The 14,973-nt window shown below is 43.4% G+C and overlaps 1 protein-coding gene across 1 annotated transcript; it reads left to right on the plus strand.

Moving 5' to 3' along the window:
- The first annotated feature begins 14 nt into the window (after positions 1-14).
- Positions 15-11,033, plus strand: LPAR4 (lysophosphatidic acid receptor 4). Its single transcript, XM_079961735.1, has 2 exons — positions 15-384; positions 9,583-11,033. Exon 2 carries the CDS (start codon positions 9,723-9,725, stop codon positions 10,767-10,769), a length of 1,047 nt encoding a protein of 348 aa, XP_079817861.1. The 5' UTR covers positions 15-384; positions 9,583-9,722; the 3' UTR covers positions 10,770-11,033.
- Positions 11,034-14,973: the final 3,940 nt, after the last annotated feature.

A 14,973-nucleotide genomic window follows, 5' to 3' on the forward strand; every position in this document is an offset into this window, starting at 1 on the left:
CTCCCCCTGCTTCTCCGCGCGCACGACGCTCACAACTCCGGCTCAGGGATTGGAAGCGGGGCGCAAGAGCCCATCTCCAAAGAGGAGGTTTCGCTGCCCGCCGCCAGCCCTTTAAACAAAGGCTTGGAGGGTTTGCTCAGCGAGCGCCTCTGCCTGCTTCTCTGTTTTTGATGATCATCTGTGCGTTTTTGGAAGGCGCAAATAGTTTTGTTTTTGTTTGTTTTGGGCGTCCAGCTCCAAAGCGTTACCGAAACAACATGGAACAGATCTGTGTATTGCAACGCCGGGCGGCAGGAAGCTTCTAACTCGGACCTACAGGCTGACTGGATCTGGAAGTAGTCAGTGGCGCTGATCATCCCACCTTGGGAAGGTGGTCTCTGCTGTGTAAGTTGACTTTTCCGTATGTTTCTTCGAATTCATTGTTAAATTCGCCTTTTAAAAAAATCGTGACCAGATTTCTAGTACGTCGTCTAGAGAGGTGAAGAAGCGCTTATAAATAACAAACGAATAAAATCACCATTGTCCTTTTCCTATGATTTCAAACATTTCCTAGTGAGGCCTGATCCGGTGTGTGTCACACAGCGTGATCCTAGCCCTATCTACTCAGTAGTAAGTTCTGTTGAGTTCAATGGGGTGTGCAACAAGGTATGGTAAGTGCGGCATCAGACGATCATTTCCAGCCACACCTTTCTGGCGATAAGCCCCTCTGATCTCGGCGGTACTTACTTCTGAGTAGACATGCCAAGGATTCTGATCTAAGGCTCCTGAAACCGATAAGACGACTAATTTATTTCGGCAGGGGTCGTGGTGGGTGTAATCTTTCTGTTTTCATGTCTGAGACTTTTAAGCAACAGTTTTTATAGGAGGCCCACGAATCTTCTCACCTTGATGTAGCAAAACAAAACTGCCTTTCTTTTTTCTTTTGAGAGTGCTTTTAGTTCCAAAGTTACTGCAAATCTGTGTTTGCTCGCAATAAAAAGATACCACAGTGCACATTTTCTGATTGTGATCACTGAATGGGGCTTCAGTCATCACACCACACCCCCATAGCCTCCTTCTCTTTAAATCCCATTAAATATTCTTTTTCTGTTTTTTAAAAATGGAAGTTTGGTATTGCCCCCCCCCCACACACTTGTTGACTACTTTACATTTCTGCATTTTTAGCAGAAGTTGGCACAAACACCAACATTTACATAGTGCTTTGGCCATCTCTGCAGCTAAAATGTTAAATCCTTTTAGAAAAGCACAGATTTTAGTTTTAACTCCATGGGTCAACATTAAACAGTAGTTTGGGGTGTCTACGTTTTTACATTTTACATTTCAGCACTCAAAAGACATTCCTGTTATTGTGAAACTTATCGTGTTTTAAATCATATCTTTATTTTTGTGTAAAGTATGATTAAACAGGCAATAGATCTGGACACTTGATTTTTCTTTCATCTGTGTGATTCCACTTAGGTGCATGATAACAGCCACTATCCAGTGAGTTGTTGTCATTCCAATGGTCAGATAAAATCTGAGTATCATAAAGCACAACTGAGGCAAAAACAAGAGAAATAGAAATGTAATAAATGTTTTGAAATGTAATTCTCCTTTATTCCCTAGTAAGTTGCTTAGGACTGCTTAACTGAGGATCCAGCCAGAGTTCTGCCCATTTCTTCATTCATTTCTGGGATTTGTATCTTTCAATGTTTGTATTATCAGTGGATTACAGTATTTTATTGTATTACACTGATAATACGAATATTGATAGATACAAATCCCAGAAATGAATGAATGAATGAATGAATGGCTTTATTGTGAGTAAATGTAGTATATACTAATTATGTATGAAGCCTGAAACTATAATTTACAGAGCTACAGTTCTCAGCACCCTTAACAAACTACAGTTACCAGGATTCTTTGGGGAAAACCATGTGCTTTAAATGTATGGTGTGGGTTCAACCTAAGTGCAAGACTACCTCCATCAGTTCACTGTTAAGCAACGAGGTGCCAAGTATATTAACAGCAAGTTATGTCCAACTAAGTTCTGCTCAGAACGGACCCATTGAAATTAACTGGCCTAAGCTAGTCGTGTCTACTAATTTCAATTTGTCCACCCTATGTCTAACATAGAATACAACCCAGAACCCCAAATCTGTCCAGAGTGCCTGATACAAGGAACAAATATGTGTCCCATCTTGAACTGCTGTGTAGTCTCAAAGCACCTCATCAGATGCACAAAGCCTTGATAGATCAAACCAAAGGTTCATCAGGCCCAGAAGTCATATGGTCACAGAAGCCAACCAGATGTTGATCAGACACCCACAAGGAGGTCATGATGAGAGCAATAGCGCTCTTCCCACTGTTGACCCACAGTACCTGGTATTCGGAAGCATGGATCTTAAAGGCTATATTTAACCATTGTGACTAGTGGTCATTGATAGCCTCATTGCCAAGCTCCCGTCCCAAAACACAATAACATGCACACAGGTTTCCATCTGTTTTTGGGTGCTGTTGGGTGATGAATTTGAATTAAGATGGCAGACTGAACCTTTCAAAACTGCACTGGTTTTTTGGCTTAGAATTCCTGAGCAACACCAGCTGGTTATCTATAATGCTGTCAAACTACTGAGCATCAGAAGGGTTATTTCTGCTCAAAGTATGTTGTGTTTAATATAAATAATTTCTCATTGTATATAAATACAATGGATGGTGGAACTAGAAGGATGGGGAAGTTCAGAGTTCAAAATCTGCTCAGGATATCCTCATGTCTGGGTATTCTTCATTGCTTTTCTCCTTAGTTAGTGAACTGCAGGGAATAAAGCAGGAAACTAACTGGATTGCTCTGGATTGATTTCAGAGCTTGCAGAAATAGCCAAAAACAAGCAAGAAACCCAGATTGATTTCAGAGAATATCTTGGTTTCCTCTTCTGCTTCTAAAGCAGACCTCTTTCCCAGGGGAAGGACCATAGTGCAGTGGTAGATCATCTGGTATGCATGCAGAGGGTCCCAAGTTCAATCCCAGGCATCTCCAGGTAGTTCCTGGTATGTCCCTTGACTGAAGCCTTAGATAACAGCTGTCACTCTGTCTATATAATACTGAGCTAGATGGACTTGGTATAAGGTAGCTTTCCTGTGTTCCTAGCTTGTAAGTCACTTGGTAAACTCAGTTGCTTGCCTTTCAGGTGGAGGAATCAAATGCTTTCTCTCTCCTTTTCCTTTCAGAAAAAGGGGGGGTGTATTACCATTGCAATGGGCATATTGTATTGAATTTCTATGAACATTCAGTTTTGCTAGTGAGTAGTCAAGCAAGGGGAAATGGTGGAAGATGGATAAGGTTACTTGGCTGTTGTAACTGTCTTTAATTCAGAAGGATTTAAGGACATAGAATTGACTATCTGGATGGTTACCAATTCCAGATTACCTTAATCTTCAACACACATAATTCATAGGATAGCTGTGAGTGGCATTTGCTTTGGAATTGTTGGCCTTAATGAATGGTTTTGAGAACTATGATGCAGCTTGTAATGGGCAGACCAGACATGAATTTTATCTTGTATTCTGGTGCTGCATAGTTATTTTCTCCCCTAGCTATCTGGAAATGAGTGGGTGGGGGTGGGGCGATAGAAGCAAGCTGCATCAGAATTGTGGGAAGAAAAGAGATACTTGTTCACTGATTACTGCTGCCTCCACTTGCCTCCCTGTAAGTTCCTTGGGGCAGAGGTCTGCTGTTCTTGTATTCTGTAAAGCACCATGTACATTGATGATGTGTGTGTGTGTTTTATATAGTGTGTGTGTGTGGGGGGGGGAAGGTTTGGGAAATCATCAGCCATCTGAAGGATTAATGGGGTATCAATGTCAATAATGGATTGCATTTTGTTTACCAACTATGTTAAATCGTATTTTTAAAATGTACACATTTTCTATGTGCGCAACAATGCAAATGGCATAATTACTGTAGCAAAGAAAAGAGTCCTTAGTTTAAAGAAATCCCTTTAAAACATAAGAAAAGGCCTGCTGGATCAAACCAAAGAATCATCTAGTACTCCTGCATTATGTTCTCGCAGAAGCCAGCCAGTTAGAAATGGTATAATACTGCTTTAAATGTATAGTGCGGATGTGACCTCTGACTCCCCTTCTGGTGTCACTCAACTACTTGAGTTTGGTATTTGAAGGAGTGATTGGACATTTGGAAATCTCCTGTTTGTGTCTCTGTCCTATCTGAAACTGGGGGTGGGAGATGTGGGCTAGGAGAGTTATGTTTGATTTGGTAGGTCACAAACTGTGCATTTCCAGCTTACCAAATTTGCAGATTTTCCTTGGCAAAAGTTTTCCAATCACTCATTGGAACAACAAGGAAATAAAAACAAGTGCAGGTAAGTACAAAAGTAGTACAAATGGAATAATGGGCCTTTTTCATCAGTGCACTTGCGGGTAAGAGAGTCCAGATGAGAGTTGTGTGTGGCAAATCTTAGGATGATTTGTCAGCAAGTCCTTTGAGAGCCAGCTTTTCAGTGTAATATTTATTTCCTTTTGAATGCACAGCCTGCAGAAACCAAAAAGGTAAGAGCGGTAGGGCAGCTGGGGTTTGTTTTATATAACTAATGCACATATTTATTCAACTGGACATATGCAAATTTATGTTTTTAGTCTGCATAAATGCAAGTACTCATAAAGCTGAGCCCAAATTTAGATGCATAACCAGAAAGATTGGGAATGCCCCCCCCTTTTAAATGAAGCTGTTAAAAAGAAAGAAATAGGCTTATGCATAAAAAGGTTTCTTTTTCTTTTATTAAAAATTGCATTGATCCATTGGGTGATCCATTGGAAATGAGTGAGCATCTTGAGATCATCAGAACACAAGTTTGATTAATCTGAAAAAATGTGATTTTTTTTTTAATCCTAATAAGCTATATTCCTCATAAAGTGTTGCTTTATGGATTTTTGGAGAAATAAAGGCTCCATATGCTGCATGTATTATAACACAGTTACATTAAATGGTAGGTTCAAAGAACTGCAGTTTTTTAAGGGTGAAGAAAGTGGTTAGAGGAGACCCCTATTCCCACCACAGAGCTACAGTTTCAGAGTAGTTTTACCACCCCCCTAAAAAAATGCTTATGGGTACTCTCATTTTCCTACTCATATTGAAATAATGCCCCTCAATGAGGCCAAACTTAGATTCACAAAATGTTTAGGGGTATGCGTCCCCGTGTGTCCCCCCTGAAAAAAGCACTGAGTTTAACAGTCAATCCCTCTTCCCAGGGAAATTTGTGAATTGCAACTCTTTGAGGTGAAGACAGATCTCCTAACAACTCTCAGCACCCTTAAGAAATATAGGTCCCAGGATTTGGTGGGGTGCGGAGGAGCCACGGGTGTTTAAAGGGATATAAAGGTAAAGGGACCCCTGACCATTAGGTCCAGTCGTGACCGACTTCTGGGGTTGCGGCGCTCATCTTGCTTTACTGGCCGAGGGAGCCAGCGTACAGCTTCCGGGTCATTTGGCCAGCATGACTAAGCCGCTTCTGGCAAACCAGAGAAATGCACGGAAACACCATTTACCTTCCCGCCGGAGCGGTACCTATTTATCTACTTGCACTTTGACGTGCTTTTGAACTTCTAGGTTGGCAGGAGCAGGGACTGAGCAACGGGAGCTCACCCCGTCGTGGGGATTCGAACTGCCGACCTTCTGATCGGCAAGCCCTAGGCTCTGGTTTAACCCACAGCGCCACCTGTGTCCCTTAAAGGGATATAATAGTACTTTAAATGTAAACAGCAGATGGGACCACGGTCAACAATGGGGGGGTCTTATGATAGTAGGGAACTTGGATTATATTGAGAGATACATTCAAAGATAGCTTAGTTGGTAGAGCACAAGACTCTCAATCTCAGGGTTGTGGGTCCAAGCCCCACGTTGGGTGAAAGATTCCTGCATTGTAGGGAGGGACTAGATGATCCCTGTGGTTCCTTCCAATTGTGTGATCCTCTGAATTATCTGATCACTCAGCTTATCGGCTAAGATGATTCCCTGAGGTCACCCAGTAAGCTTCATGGCTGGCTTGAGCTTGAACCCAGGTCTTTCTAGGTCTTCTCCAATACTGTAATACTATACCATATTGCTGTTAATATCATTTTTCCTGTATAGAGCTATCACCCCTCCACTGACATGAACAATGAATATTTTACAGGTCTATGGAGCTCAGTGCCTATAACACCTGACAATTTGCCATTCTGACAAGGGCTGATGGGAGTTGTAGTCCAAAACATCTGATAGCCAAAGGTTGGAGGATGCAGATCAGGCATAGGCAAACTCGGCTCTCCAGCTGTTTTGGGACTAGAACTCCCAGCATCCCTGACCACAGTCCTGTTAGCTTGGGATGATGGGAGTTGTAGTCCCAAAACATCTGGAGGGCCGAGTTTGCCTATGCCTGATGCAGATGTACAGTGTGCATGTTATACATACCATTACAGTAATGTGCACTCTGTACGGTTGGCTGGTGTTCTTGATGCAGCGATGGGAAACCTGTGTCTCACCAACATTTCTGACCATTGGGGCCTCTGGAACTTTATGAAGGGTCACCAGTTCCCCAACCCTTAATGACAATGAGGCCGAAGTGAGGAGCAGCTTCATAGTTTACAACCCGTACTCATGCAGTGTGATGCTGCGTATTTTTACACAGAGGTATGTCCCTCTGTGTAAATACAGGGACGGGACGCGGGTGGCGCTGTGGGTTAAACCACAGAGCCTAGGACTTGCCGATCAGAAGGTCGGCGGTTCGAATCTCCGTGACGGGCTGAGCTCCCGTTGCTCGGTCCCTGCTTCTGCCAACCTAGCAGTTCAAAAGCACATCAAAGTTCAAGTAGATAAATAGGTACCGCTCCAGCGGGAAGGTAAACGGCGTTTCCGTGTGTTGCTCTGGTTCGCCAGAAGCGGCTTAGTCATGCTGGCCACATGACCCAGAAGCTGTACGCCAGCTCCCTCGGCCAATAAAGTGAGATGAGCACCGCAACCCCAGAGTCGGCCACGACTGGACCTGATGGTCAGGGGTCCCTTTACCTTATGTCCCTCTGAGTCCATTGGATTGTATCCAACTCTAGCCCTATTTAGAGTAAATCCATTGAAATTAAGGGGCATGGCTAATTGAAGTCTGGGTAGGACTTTGTTAAGGTTTCCTTCCAAATCAGCATGTTTAAGATTGCAGCAATCTTAAGCAAACTGATTAGGAAATAAATTCCATTGGATTTAGTGGGACTTTCTTCTGAGTAAACACATAGAGGACCAAACTGCATGCTGTTATTCTATCAGATTTAGCTTGTTCTTGAATTTTAAAGAGGGGGAAGGACATAAGTGCAAGATAAGTACCGTGGTAGCTTGGTTTTCGGACGTCTCAAAAGTTGAATGTTTCGGCTTTTAAATGCCGAAAACCTGGAAGTAACTGCTTCGGTTTTTGAATGCTTTTCAGAAGCTGAACATGCCACGTGGCTTCCATATTGAGCTTTCCAGACATAAATGCTTCAGTTTTCAAATGTTTTGGAAGTCGAACGGTCTTCCAGAACGGATTGCGTTCAAAAACCAAAGTTTCACTGTGTTTGTTATTTCCTGGTTCCACATATAAGTTTAATACAGATTGTACCTTGAAAACTTGTTGGATCTGAATTACAGAAGCAAAATAAGCTATTGGGCAGAGTGAGATGCAGTGGATGCTGTGAGACAGGGAACAGCAGCAAGGTGTCAGAGGACAGTGCAAGTGTGTACCTTTCCTTTTATATCCCTCCTACCTCAGAACTGAGGGACGCGGGTGGCGCTGTGGGTTAAACCACAGAGCCTAGGACTTGCTGATCAGAAGGTCGGTAGTTCGAATCCCCGCAATGGGGTGAGTTCCCGTTGCTCGGTCCCTGCTCCTGCCAACATAGCAGTTCGAAAGCACGACAAAGTGCAAGTAGATATTTATCTACTTTATAGATTCATCTACTTTATATTTATAGGTACCTCTCCAGCGGGAAGGTAAATGCCGTTGCCCTGCACTGCTCTGGACCTAATGGTCAGGGGTCCCTTTACCTTTACCTTACCTCAGAACTGAAGCAAAACGGTGTGAATTTTTCCAGAGAACTCTTGAAATTGCCTAAGATTTGCTATTTCTGAAGCCATACAAAAAGAGGAGGAATTTGTCATTTGATGTGGTTCCAGGCTCCTGACTAATGGTTCCTTTTGTCAAAAGCATCCTGGGTCAGATGTTAGATCATGTATTACAACAGGACACACGCCGCTGGAATGTCTGCTGTTTCTCCCACTGCAGATGTTTGTCTCCTGTAGCCATTCTGCAGGGGCCCCGAACCACTTCTGCCAGTGATGCCTATTGCGTGCTTTATCTGCATGTGACTTACCTGCCCACCCCAGGGACAAAGATCAAGCTCTGCATCCTTGGATACTTTCGTTTGCCAAAACTGAAGTTTCCATGAGTCCCCTGCTTTCTTTAAGCTGACTCAGACCATTGATCCTTTCAGCGTAATCTTCCCAGCACTGTCAGACAGTGTCAGACAGCTCGACATGGAGATGACTTTGAGGTTTAACCTGCAAAACATGCTCTTTCCGGCTCGCTGTGGTCCTTCCCCAAATAGAACCAAGTAGTATGTCAGACACCAAATATAATAGAACCTAGAAATGTTCTTTGAAATGACAACTGCTATAGAAGGCAAAGAGCACACAGGTGAAACAGGAAATACCTGGATTTTTAAAAAATGCACACATGCTATACAGCACAAGGGCCATATTCCCTTCAGGGCAACTTCCCAGGAGTCAGCAGTGGGCAAGGCCAGAGGGAAAAGTGATTGGAGCTACAAATGCAAATTTCATCTTTCTACAATAGGCTAACTCACATTCCCCTCTCCATTCTCTATGCAGGCAAGCAAGAGGCATTATCAGAGTTCAAGGATACATTCCAGCCAAGAGCATGTGAAAAACAACTTTGAAGGACTGGGTGATTAGGAGTGGTTTGTTGAGGTGATGTGGTTGGAAGACGTCTGAGGGCCAGAGAGAGAGAGACCATAAATGTTGATTAGGTTCCCTGCCCAAGGTTCCCTCCTCCTGGAATACAGCATCATTCCCCACACTGTTGTTCTCCAGATATCGCTGGACCACAACACCTGTTGGCCCCAGCCAGCATGTATGCTTGAATCCAACTCATACACAGAGAAAACCCATTGAAATCAATAGACACGACTAATGTAAGTCCATAAATTTCAGTGGGTCTATTCCGAGTATGACTTAGTTGGATTCAGTCCAGAGAGTCTGGCCCCCATCTGCACAATATCATGCCGCTTTAAACAACCATGTCTTCTTCCTCACAAAGAATCCTGGGAGGTGTTGTTTGCTAAGGGTGCTGTGAGTTGTGAGGAGACCTCTATTCCCCTTACAGAATCAGATCCCAGAGTGGTTTAACAGTCAGTCCCTCTTACCAGGGAACTCTTCGAGGAGGAGGAGAGTCTCCTTAGCACCTGTAACTAACTTCCCACGATTATTTGGGGGATGTTTTATATAAATTGGGAGGTACTTAGACTAAGTATTTGAGAACTGATTGCTTTTTCCTTTCTGGCTTTCCCCAGGAGAATGGCACCCATCACACCTGTGTGGCAACAAGCCTTCAATCAATATCACTGGAATATGCTCCTTAAGGCGAGCAGGGCTTCCTGACTTTCATTGCATGGATTCCACTTAATTTGGCTTTGCAAAGTGCAGAGCTGTAATGGGGAATCACAGCAACAACCACACATGCATGACGGATGATTCCTTCAAGTACAACCTCTATGGAGCTGTCTACAGCATGGTGTTCATCCTTGGCTTGATCACCAACTGTGCTTCCTTGTTCGTATTCTGCTGCCGCATCAATATGCGATCTGAGACCACCATTTTCATGACCAACCTGGTGGTCTCCGACTTACTCTTCGTCTTCACTCTTCCATTCAAGATCTTCTACAACTTCAACAGGCACTGGCCCTTTGGAGACCTTTTGTGCAGGATCTCAGGGACAGCCTTCCTGACCAACATCTACGGGAGTATGCTGTTCCTCACATGCATCAGTGTTGACCGCTTTCTCGCCATTGTATACCCGTTCCGATCTCGCACCATTAGGACAAGGAAGAATACAGCGATCGTGTGCATGGGTGTGTGGATTCTTGTCCTCAGTGGAGGGATCTCAGCATCCTTGTTCTCCACCACCAACACTTACAACACTAGTACAACGTGTTTTGAAGGCTTTTCCAAAAGCATATGGAAGACCTACTTGTCCAAAATTACAATATTTATTGAAGTGGTTGGCTTTCTTATTCCCTTGCTGCTCAACCTCATTTGTTCATCACTGGTCCTGAGGACCCTCCGGAAACCTGCCACGCTTTCCCAGATTGGCACCAACAAAGAGAAAGTGCTGAAGATGATTGTAGTACATTTGGCCATCTTCCTGGTGTGTTTTGTGCCTTACAACTCCATCCTTTTCTTGTATGCCCTTGTGCGTTCTCAGGCCATAGCAAATTGTTTCTTGGAGAGATTTGCGAGGACATTCTATCCAATCACGCTGTGCATCGCCACTCTGAACTGCTGCTTTGACCCTTTCATCTACTACTTCACATCAGAGTCTTTCCAGAAATCTTTCTACATAACCCCCCACCTCAAAACTGACTCTCTTTTCAAAACTGAAACTCCCTTAACAAAGATTGCCCTACCGGTGATGCAGGATGAGATGAGCGACCAAGCCATTACAAAGGGGGGAGAGTTGACATCAGAATCAAATTTCTGAGTCTGAGATTTTTGCACTGACAGGAGGCTGAGAATTGGACTTCAGAGGACACTCTACATAACTCACTGTCTGGGTGAAGGGAATGGGGATGAGAGATGAGAACCACAGGGAAGCGTTTTATATATGTGTGTATACGTATGTACGCAGCCAGTTGGGTGCTCATTCTGCCTTCGGAAACCTTCCCATCATATCTTAACTCAAATAACACTGTCCTTTTGTATGATTTGCTTTTGAAGCTATGAAATAATAAAATATTTCACTTTGCCTTGGGGTTGTTGTTTTTTAAAACTACAGCTGATTATTTATTGTTATTTGGGGTTCATGCAGAATTTCCAAAATTTGGCATTCTAGTAAGTTATTTTTCTTTGTATTTCTTGCCTTCCAAGGAGTCTTGCTTTGAATCTCCACTAATTTCGCCACTAGTGAAAGGGCTCTGAAGCATCCTCTGGTGGCATCAAAGGGCAGTGTGAAATATATGAGGGAAGGTGTCCTTTCAGGTTCTCCCAGCAATGCCAGTTGGTTGGAGGAACTGGTCATTACTCAGCATCGGAATGGTTTAGGAAAGGACCCAAATAGGTTTCTTGGTGGTTTGCAAGTATTAAACACAAGTACACAAGCATTAAAATTAAAGGTACATCTGTATATTATTACCTCCACATTAATTAATATGCTACTATCCTGCCTGTTTTTCAATCTGGGCACAATTTCATGAAGAACAATAAAAGACAACCATATACCAGTTAAAGACATAATTAAACCAGATAATCAAATAACATACCATAAGCAGCAACAACAGTATTTGCTACTCAAAAAATAATTATAGCAGGGTAAGTGCATTTGCACTGCAGGTGCAAGAATATACAGATATCCCCAGAATGGGCATGTCCCAACAGCAATTCTTCCCTCTGCTCACATTACTCAAATTCTTACAATTATCTCTTTGTTTGTTTTACTCAAACCTGAACATTTCACATTCGACCTACAGAGGTTAAATCTGAGGGTGCTTGGGAGGAATGTGAGAATGTATTCCTGTGATTTTTGAAGCCTTACCCCTCTCACTCTCTCTAAGTTTGGTTGGGGACATACTGATCATAAAGTTTTAAATCCCAAAAGTAAATTATTGTGAACTAATTTTGCAATTTAATATACTTTTCTATTTTTTCTAGAAAAAGAGGTGCCAGAACTCACCATGAACACCTCCCTCGTTCTCTTAGAATGGCAATGGCACTCACCAGTGCCAAGGTCTGAGTTCCAGCTGGAAAAAAAGCCCTGAATAACAGTACTAAATTTTGGATGAATTGTGCCTAGTTTCTTCTTTTCTAAGGTGGTAAGGTCAAAGGGAAGGGGCTAGACAAAGAATGATCCAAGAAGTCCTCAATGGCAGAATAGGCAGGTGATAACAAGTGGTATGTTACAACTGCCTAGTTTACAAGAGGAAAGGCCCAAGAAGATTATTTGCACGGAGTTAGGTCAAGGACCCATTTGTCTTTGGTGCTGCCCCTTCTAGAAAGCCAATGCTTCTCCAGAGCCCAGGCTGAGAACTGACTCAGCCCTGCTCCATAGAGCAGTGGGGGTGGGGAACCTGTGGCTTTCCAAATATTCTTGGACTTCAGCTCCCATCAGCCCTAGCCCGTATGGCCAATAGTTAGGGATGGTGTGAATTCCTAGTCCAATGACAATGGGATGGCTGCAGTTTCCCCATTCCTGTCTTAAAGGATACCGGCAGCTTACACAGGAGCTATGTTCCAGGGCCCTGCATGTGTAAGTGGAATTGCATAAAATGGGGAACACCCTCTAAATAGCCTTTAAACACTCTCTATGGTGTGCTCTCTCCAAACCAGACCAAAAATATTGTATCAAAAAATATCCATGACTAGAGTTGAAGCTCTGGGACTGGCAGAAGGCTGGAGGATGTGCAGGAAAGCTGTGGCAGCAGCAGCTGCTATGCTACCTCGCAAATCAGCTGTTAGGCGGGGAGGCTGAGCAGCCTAAAGAAAGCTCCACTGCGCCTCAGGTCTCTTCAGGGCTTCCTCTACCCTTTCTGATGTCCTCTTTGGGCTCCAGGGAGGGCCTCCTTGTGAGCCCCAAGGACTCTCCAGCTCTCTTGACATTTCTGGATTTGAAATGAATTATTTAATTATCTCCCAGTACCACACATATACACAGTCAAAACTGAGTCAACTGTGCATAAGTGGGGGAGGGATGCCTGCATACAGGAAGCGGGGCTGGAGCAGATCTCTGCCTGGGACAACAGAGAACCAAAAATAAAAAATTTAACTGGAGGTATCTGAGACTGTCTTTGGGAGAATTTGTACATGGAAAGCATGTCTTCTCATCACTGAGCCATGCCTATCACCTCAAAGGCAGGGAGCTGGGACTCTGGGTGCACATATGATACCTGTTGTCATTAGTCTTTGAAGTTACAAAGGAATCCTTGCCGGGAGCAAAGAGCTCTGTGTTCACACCGAAGTGTACTACCCTGCCTTGCCAGCACAGCTGGTTTAGTAAGCAGTATAATAATGCCGTTGTTGTTAAATGTTGTGTTTACTTCGTTGCAAACCAACCTGAAAATTATTATAGGGCAGCATGGTAATACTTTTAATTAAAATATGTAAATGAACAAATATAAAGCATACTACCACAGAATTTTATGTTATTTTAAATAGCATGCATTTTATTTTACCCATACCACTGTTTGCCCAGCTGCTTTTCCCTGGGAAAAAGAGACCCTTTCCCACAGCTGGAAAAGCTCTGCATGTTATGTGAATGTGTTCATATGATGATGTATCTTTAGCCATGCTTATGCTTTAAAGAGGACGAGATAGTGGACAGTGTTCTTGAAGCTACAAACATGAGTCTGACCAAACTGCGGGAGACAGTGGAAGACAGAAGTGCCTGGCGTGCTCTAGTCCATGGGGTCACGAAGAGTCGGACACGACTAAACGACTAAACAACAACAACAACAATGCTTTAAATAGGTTCTAAGTCACTTGGAGAGCTTTTGTGTCACAAGTGAGGGACAAGTTCATGCATTAATAATGACCATAGTAGTAGTAGTAAGGCAACTTCTCCCACCCCATCCAGCTGATTGGAATTGTAACCTAAAACAGCTGAAGGGTGTCAGGTTGGAGGAGGATGACAAAACCCTACTGGCTCTCAGGCTACATTTGCACCATACATTTAAAGCATTCTTGTGGCACTTTAAACAATCATGGCTTCCCCCAAAGGATTCTGGGAGTTCCTCGCAACTCTCAGCACCCTTAACAAACTACAGCTCCCAGAATTCTTTGGGGGGAGACATGCCTGTTTAAAGCAGTATTGTAGTGCTTTAAATGTATGCTGTGAATGTCACCTCAGCAAATTTTAAACTCTCATTCCTAGAACTGAACAAGTTCAGCAGCCTGGAAGCAGGAGTCAATTGCTCCCATTCTCAATTGCCTTGAAAGTGTTTGGCAGCAGTGAAGCCTATAGATTTACTGTAGGGAGGAAAAGTTTGAGTATTATCCCTGGTGGTTTTATCACAGGCAAAACCTAAATGGAAACTGCAGTTCAACCCTGAATGGAAGGAAACAAAAAGACTGAGGGTTTCACACAGCTAAGTCTTCCTCAGGGTAGACCAATTTAAATCAGTGGGTCTACTTAATTGCAGTGGGTCTGCTCTGAGTAGGGCTTGGTTGGATGCATCCCTGATGCCACCACTCTCTGTGTATAAATCCCACTGTTAAATAGCCTTTCCACACACACCCCTCCTTTTCATGCATATGTGATTCTTGAGTTACATGCCAAAGCTTGAGCTCTGCTGGTGCCAAAACCCTGTTCTGAGTTAATGAAAGTAGCAAAGCTGCTCTAAATGTACAGAAAAAGCAGAGCGCCTAGTAGGCCAAAGTTGAAAGTAAAGAAGAGGGAGGGAGGGAGGGAGGGGTGTCTGCATTGCACATGATTCCAGAGAGTTTCATGTTCTCCTAGCAGACACCTTGACAGGTTTGGGGGTGTTTTTTGTGTGTGTTTTTAAAAGGGGTGTGTTTCTTTCATGCCCTTGGAACAAACCACAGTCTAGTCTTCTTAATGGAAAGTTGAAAGTAAGGAAGGAAAATTGGTTTGCAACTGGATCGTCTCCAGGATGCTCATACATAAGCTGTCTCTAACCTGAGCATAATGCTTCCTCTTTCTCCCGCTCTCTCTTTTGGAGGGCAACTCACTGCCA

Source organism: Podarcis cretensis (assembly GCF_951804945.1).
Source record: "Podarcis cretensis genome assembly, chromosome: Z".
Lineage (NCBI taxonomy): Eukaryota > Metazoa > Chordata > Lepidosauria > Squamata > Lacertidae > Podarcis > Podarcis cretensis.

Bases quoted from the DNA above. Each gene is read 5' to 3' on its own strand.
- LPAR4 (XM_079961735.1), top strand. From the start codon at position 9,723: ATGGGGAATCACAGCAACAACCACACATGCATGACGGATGATTCCTTC.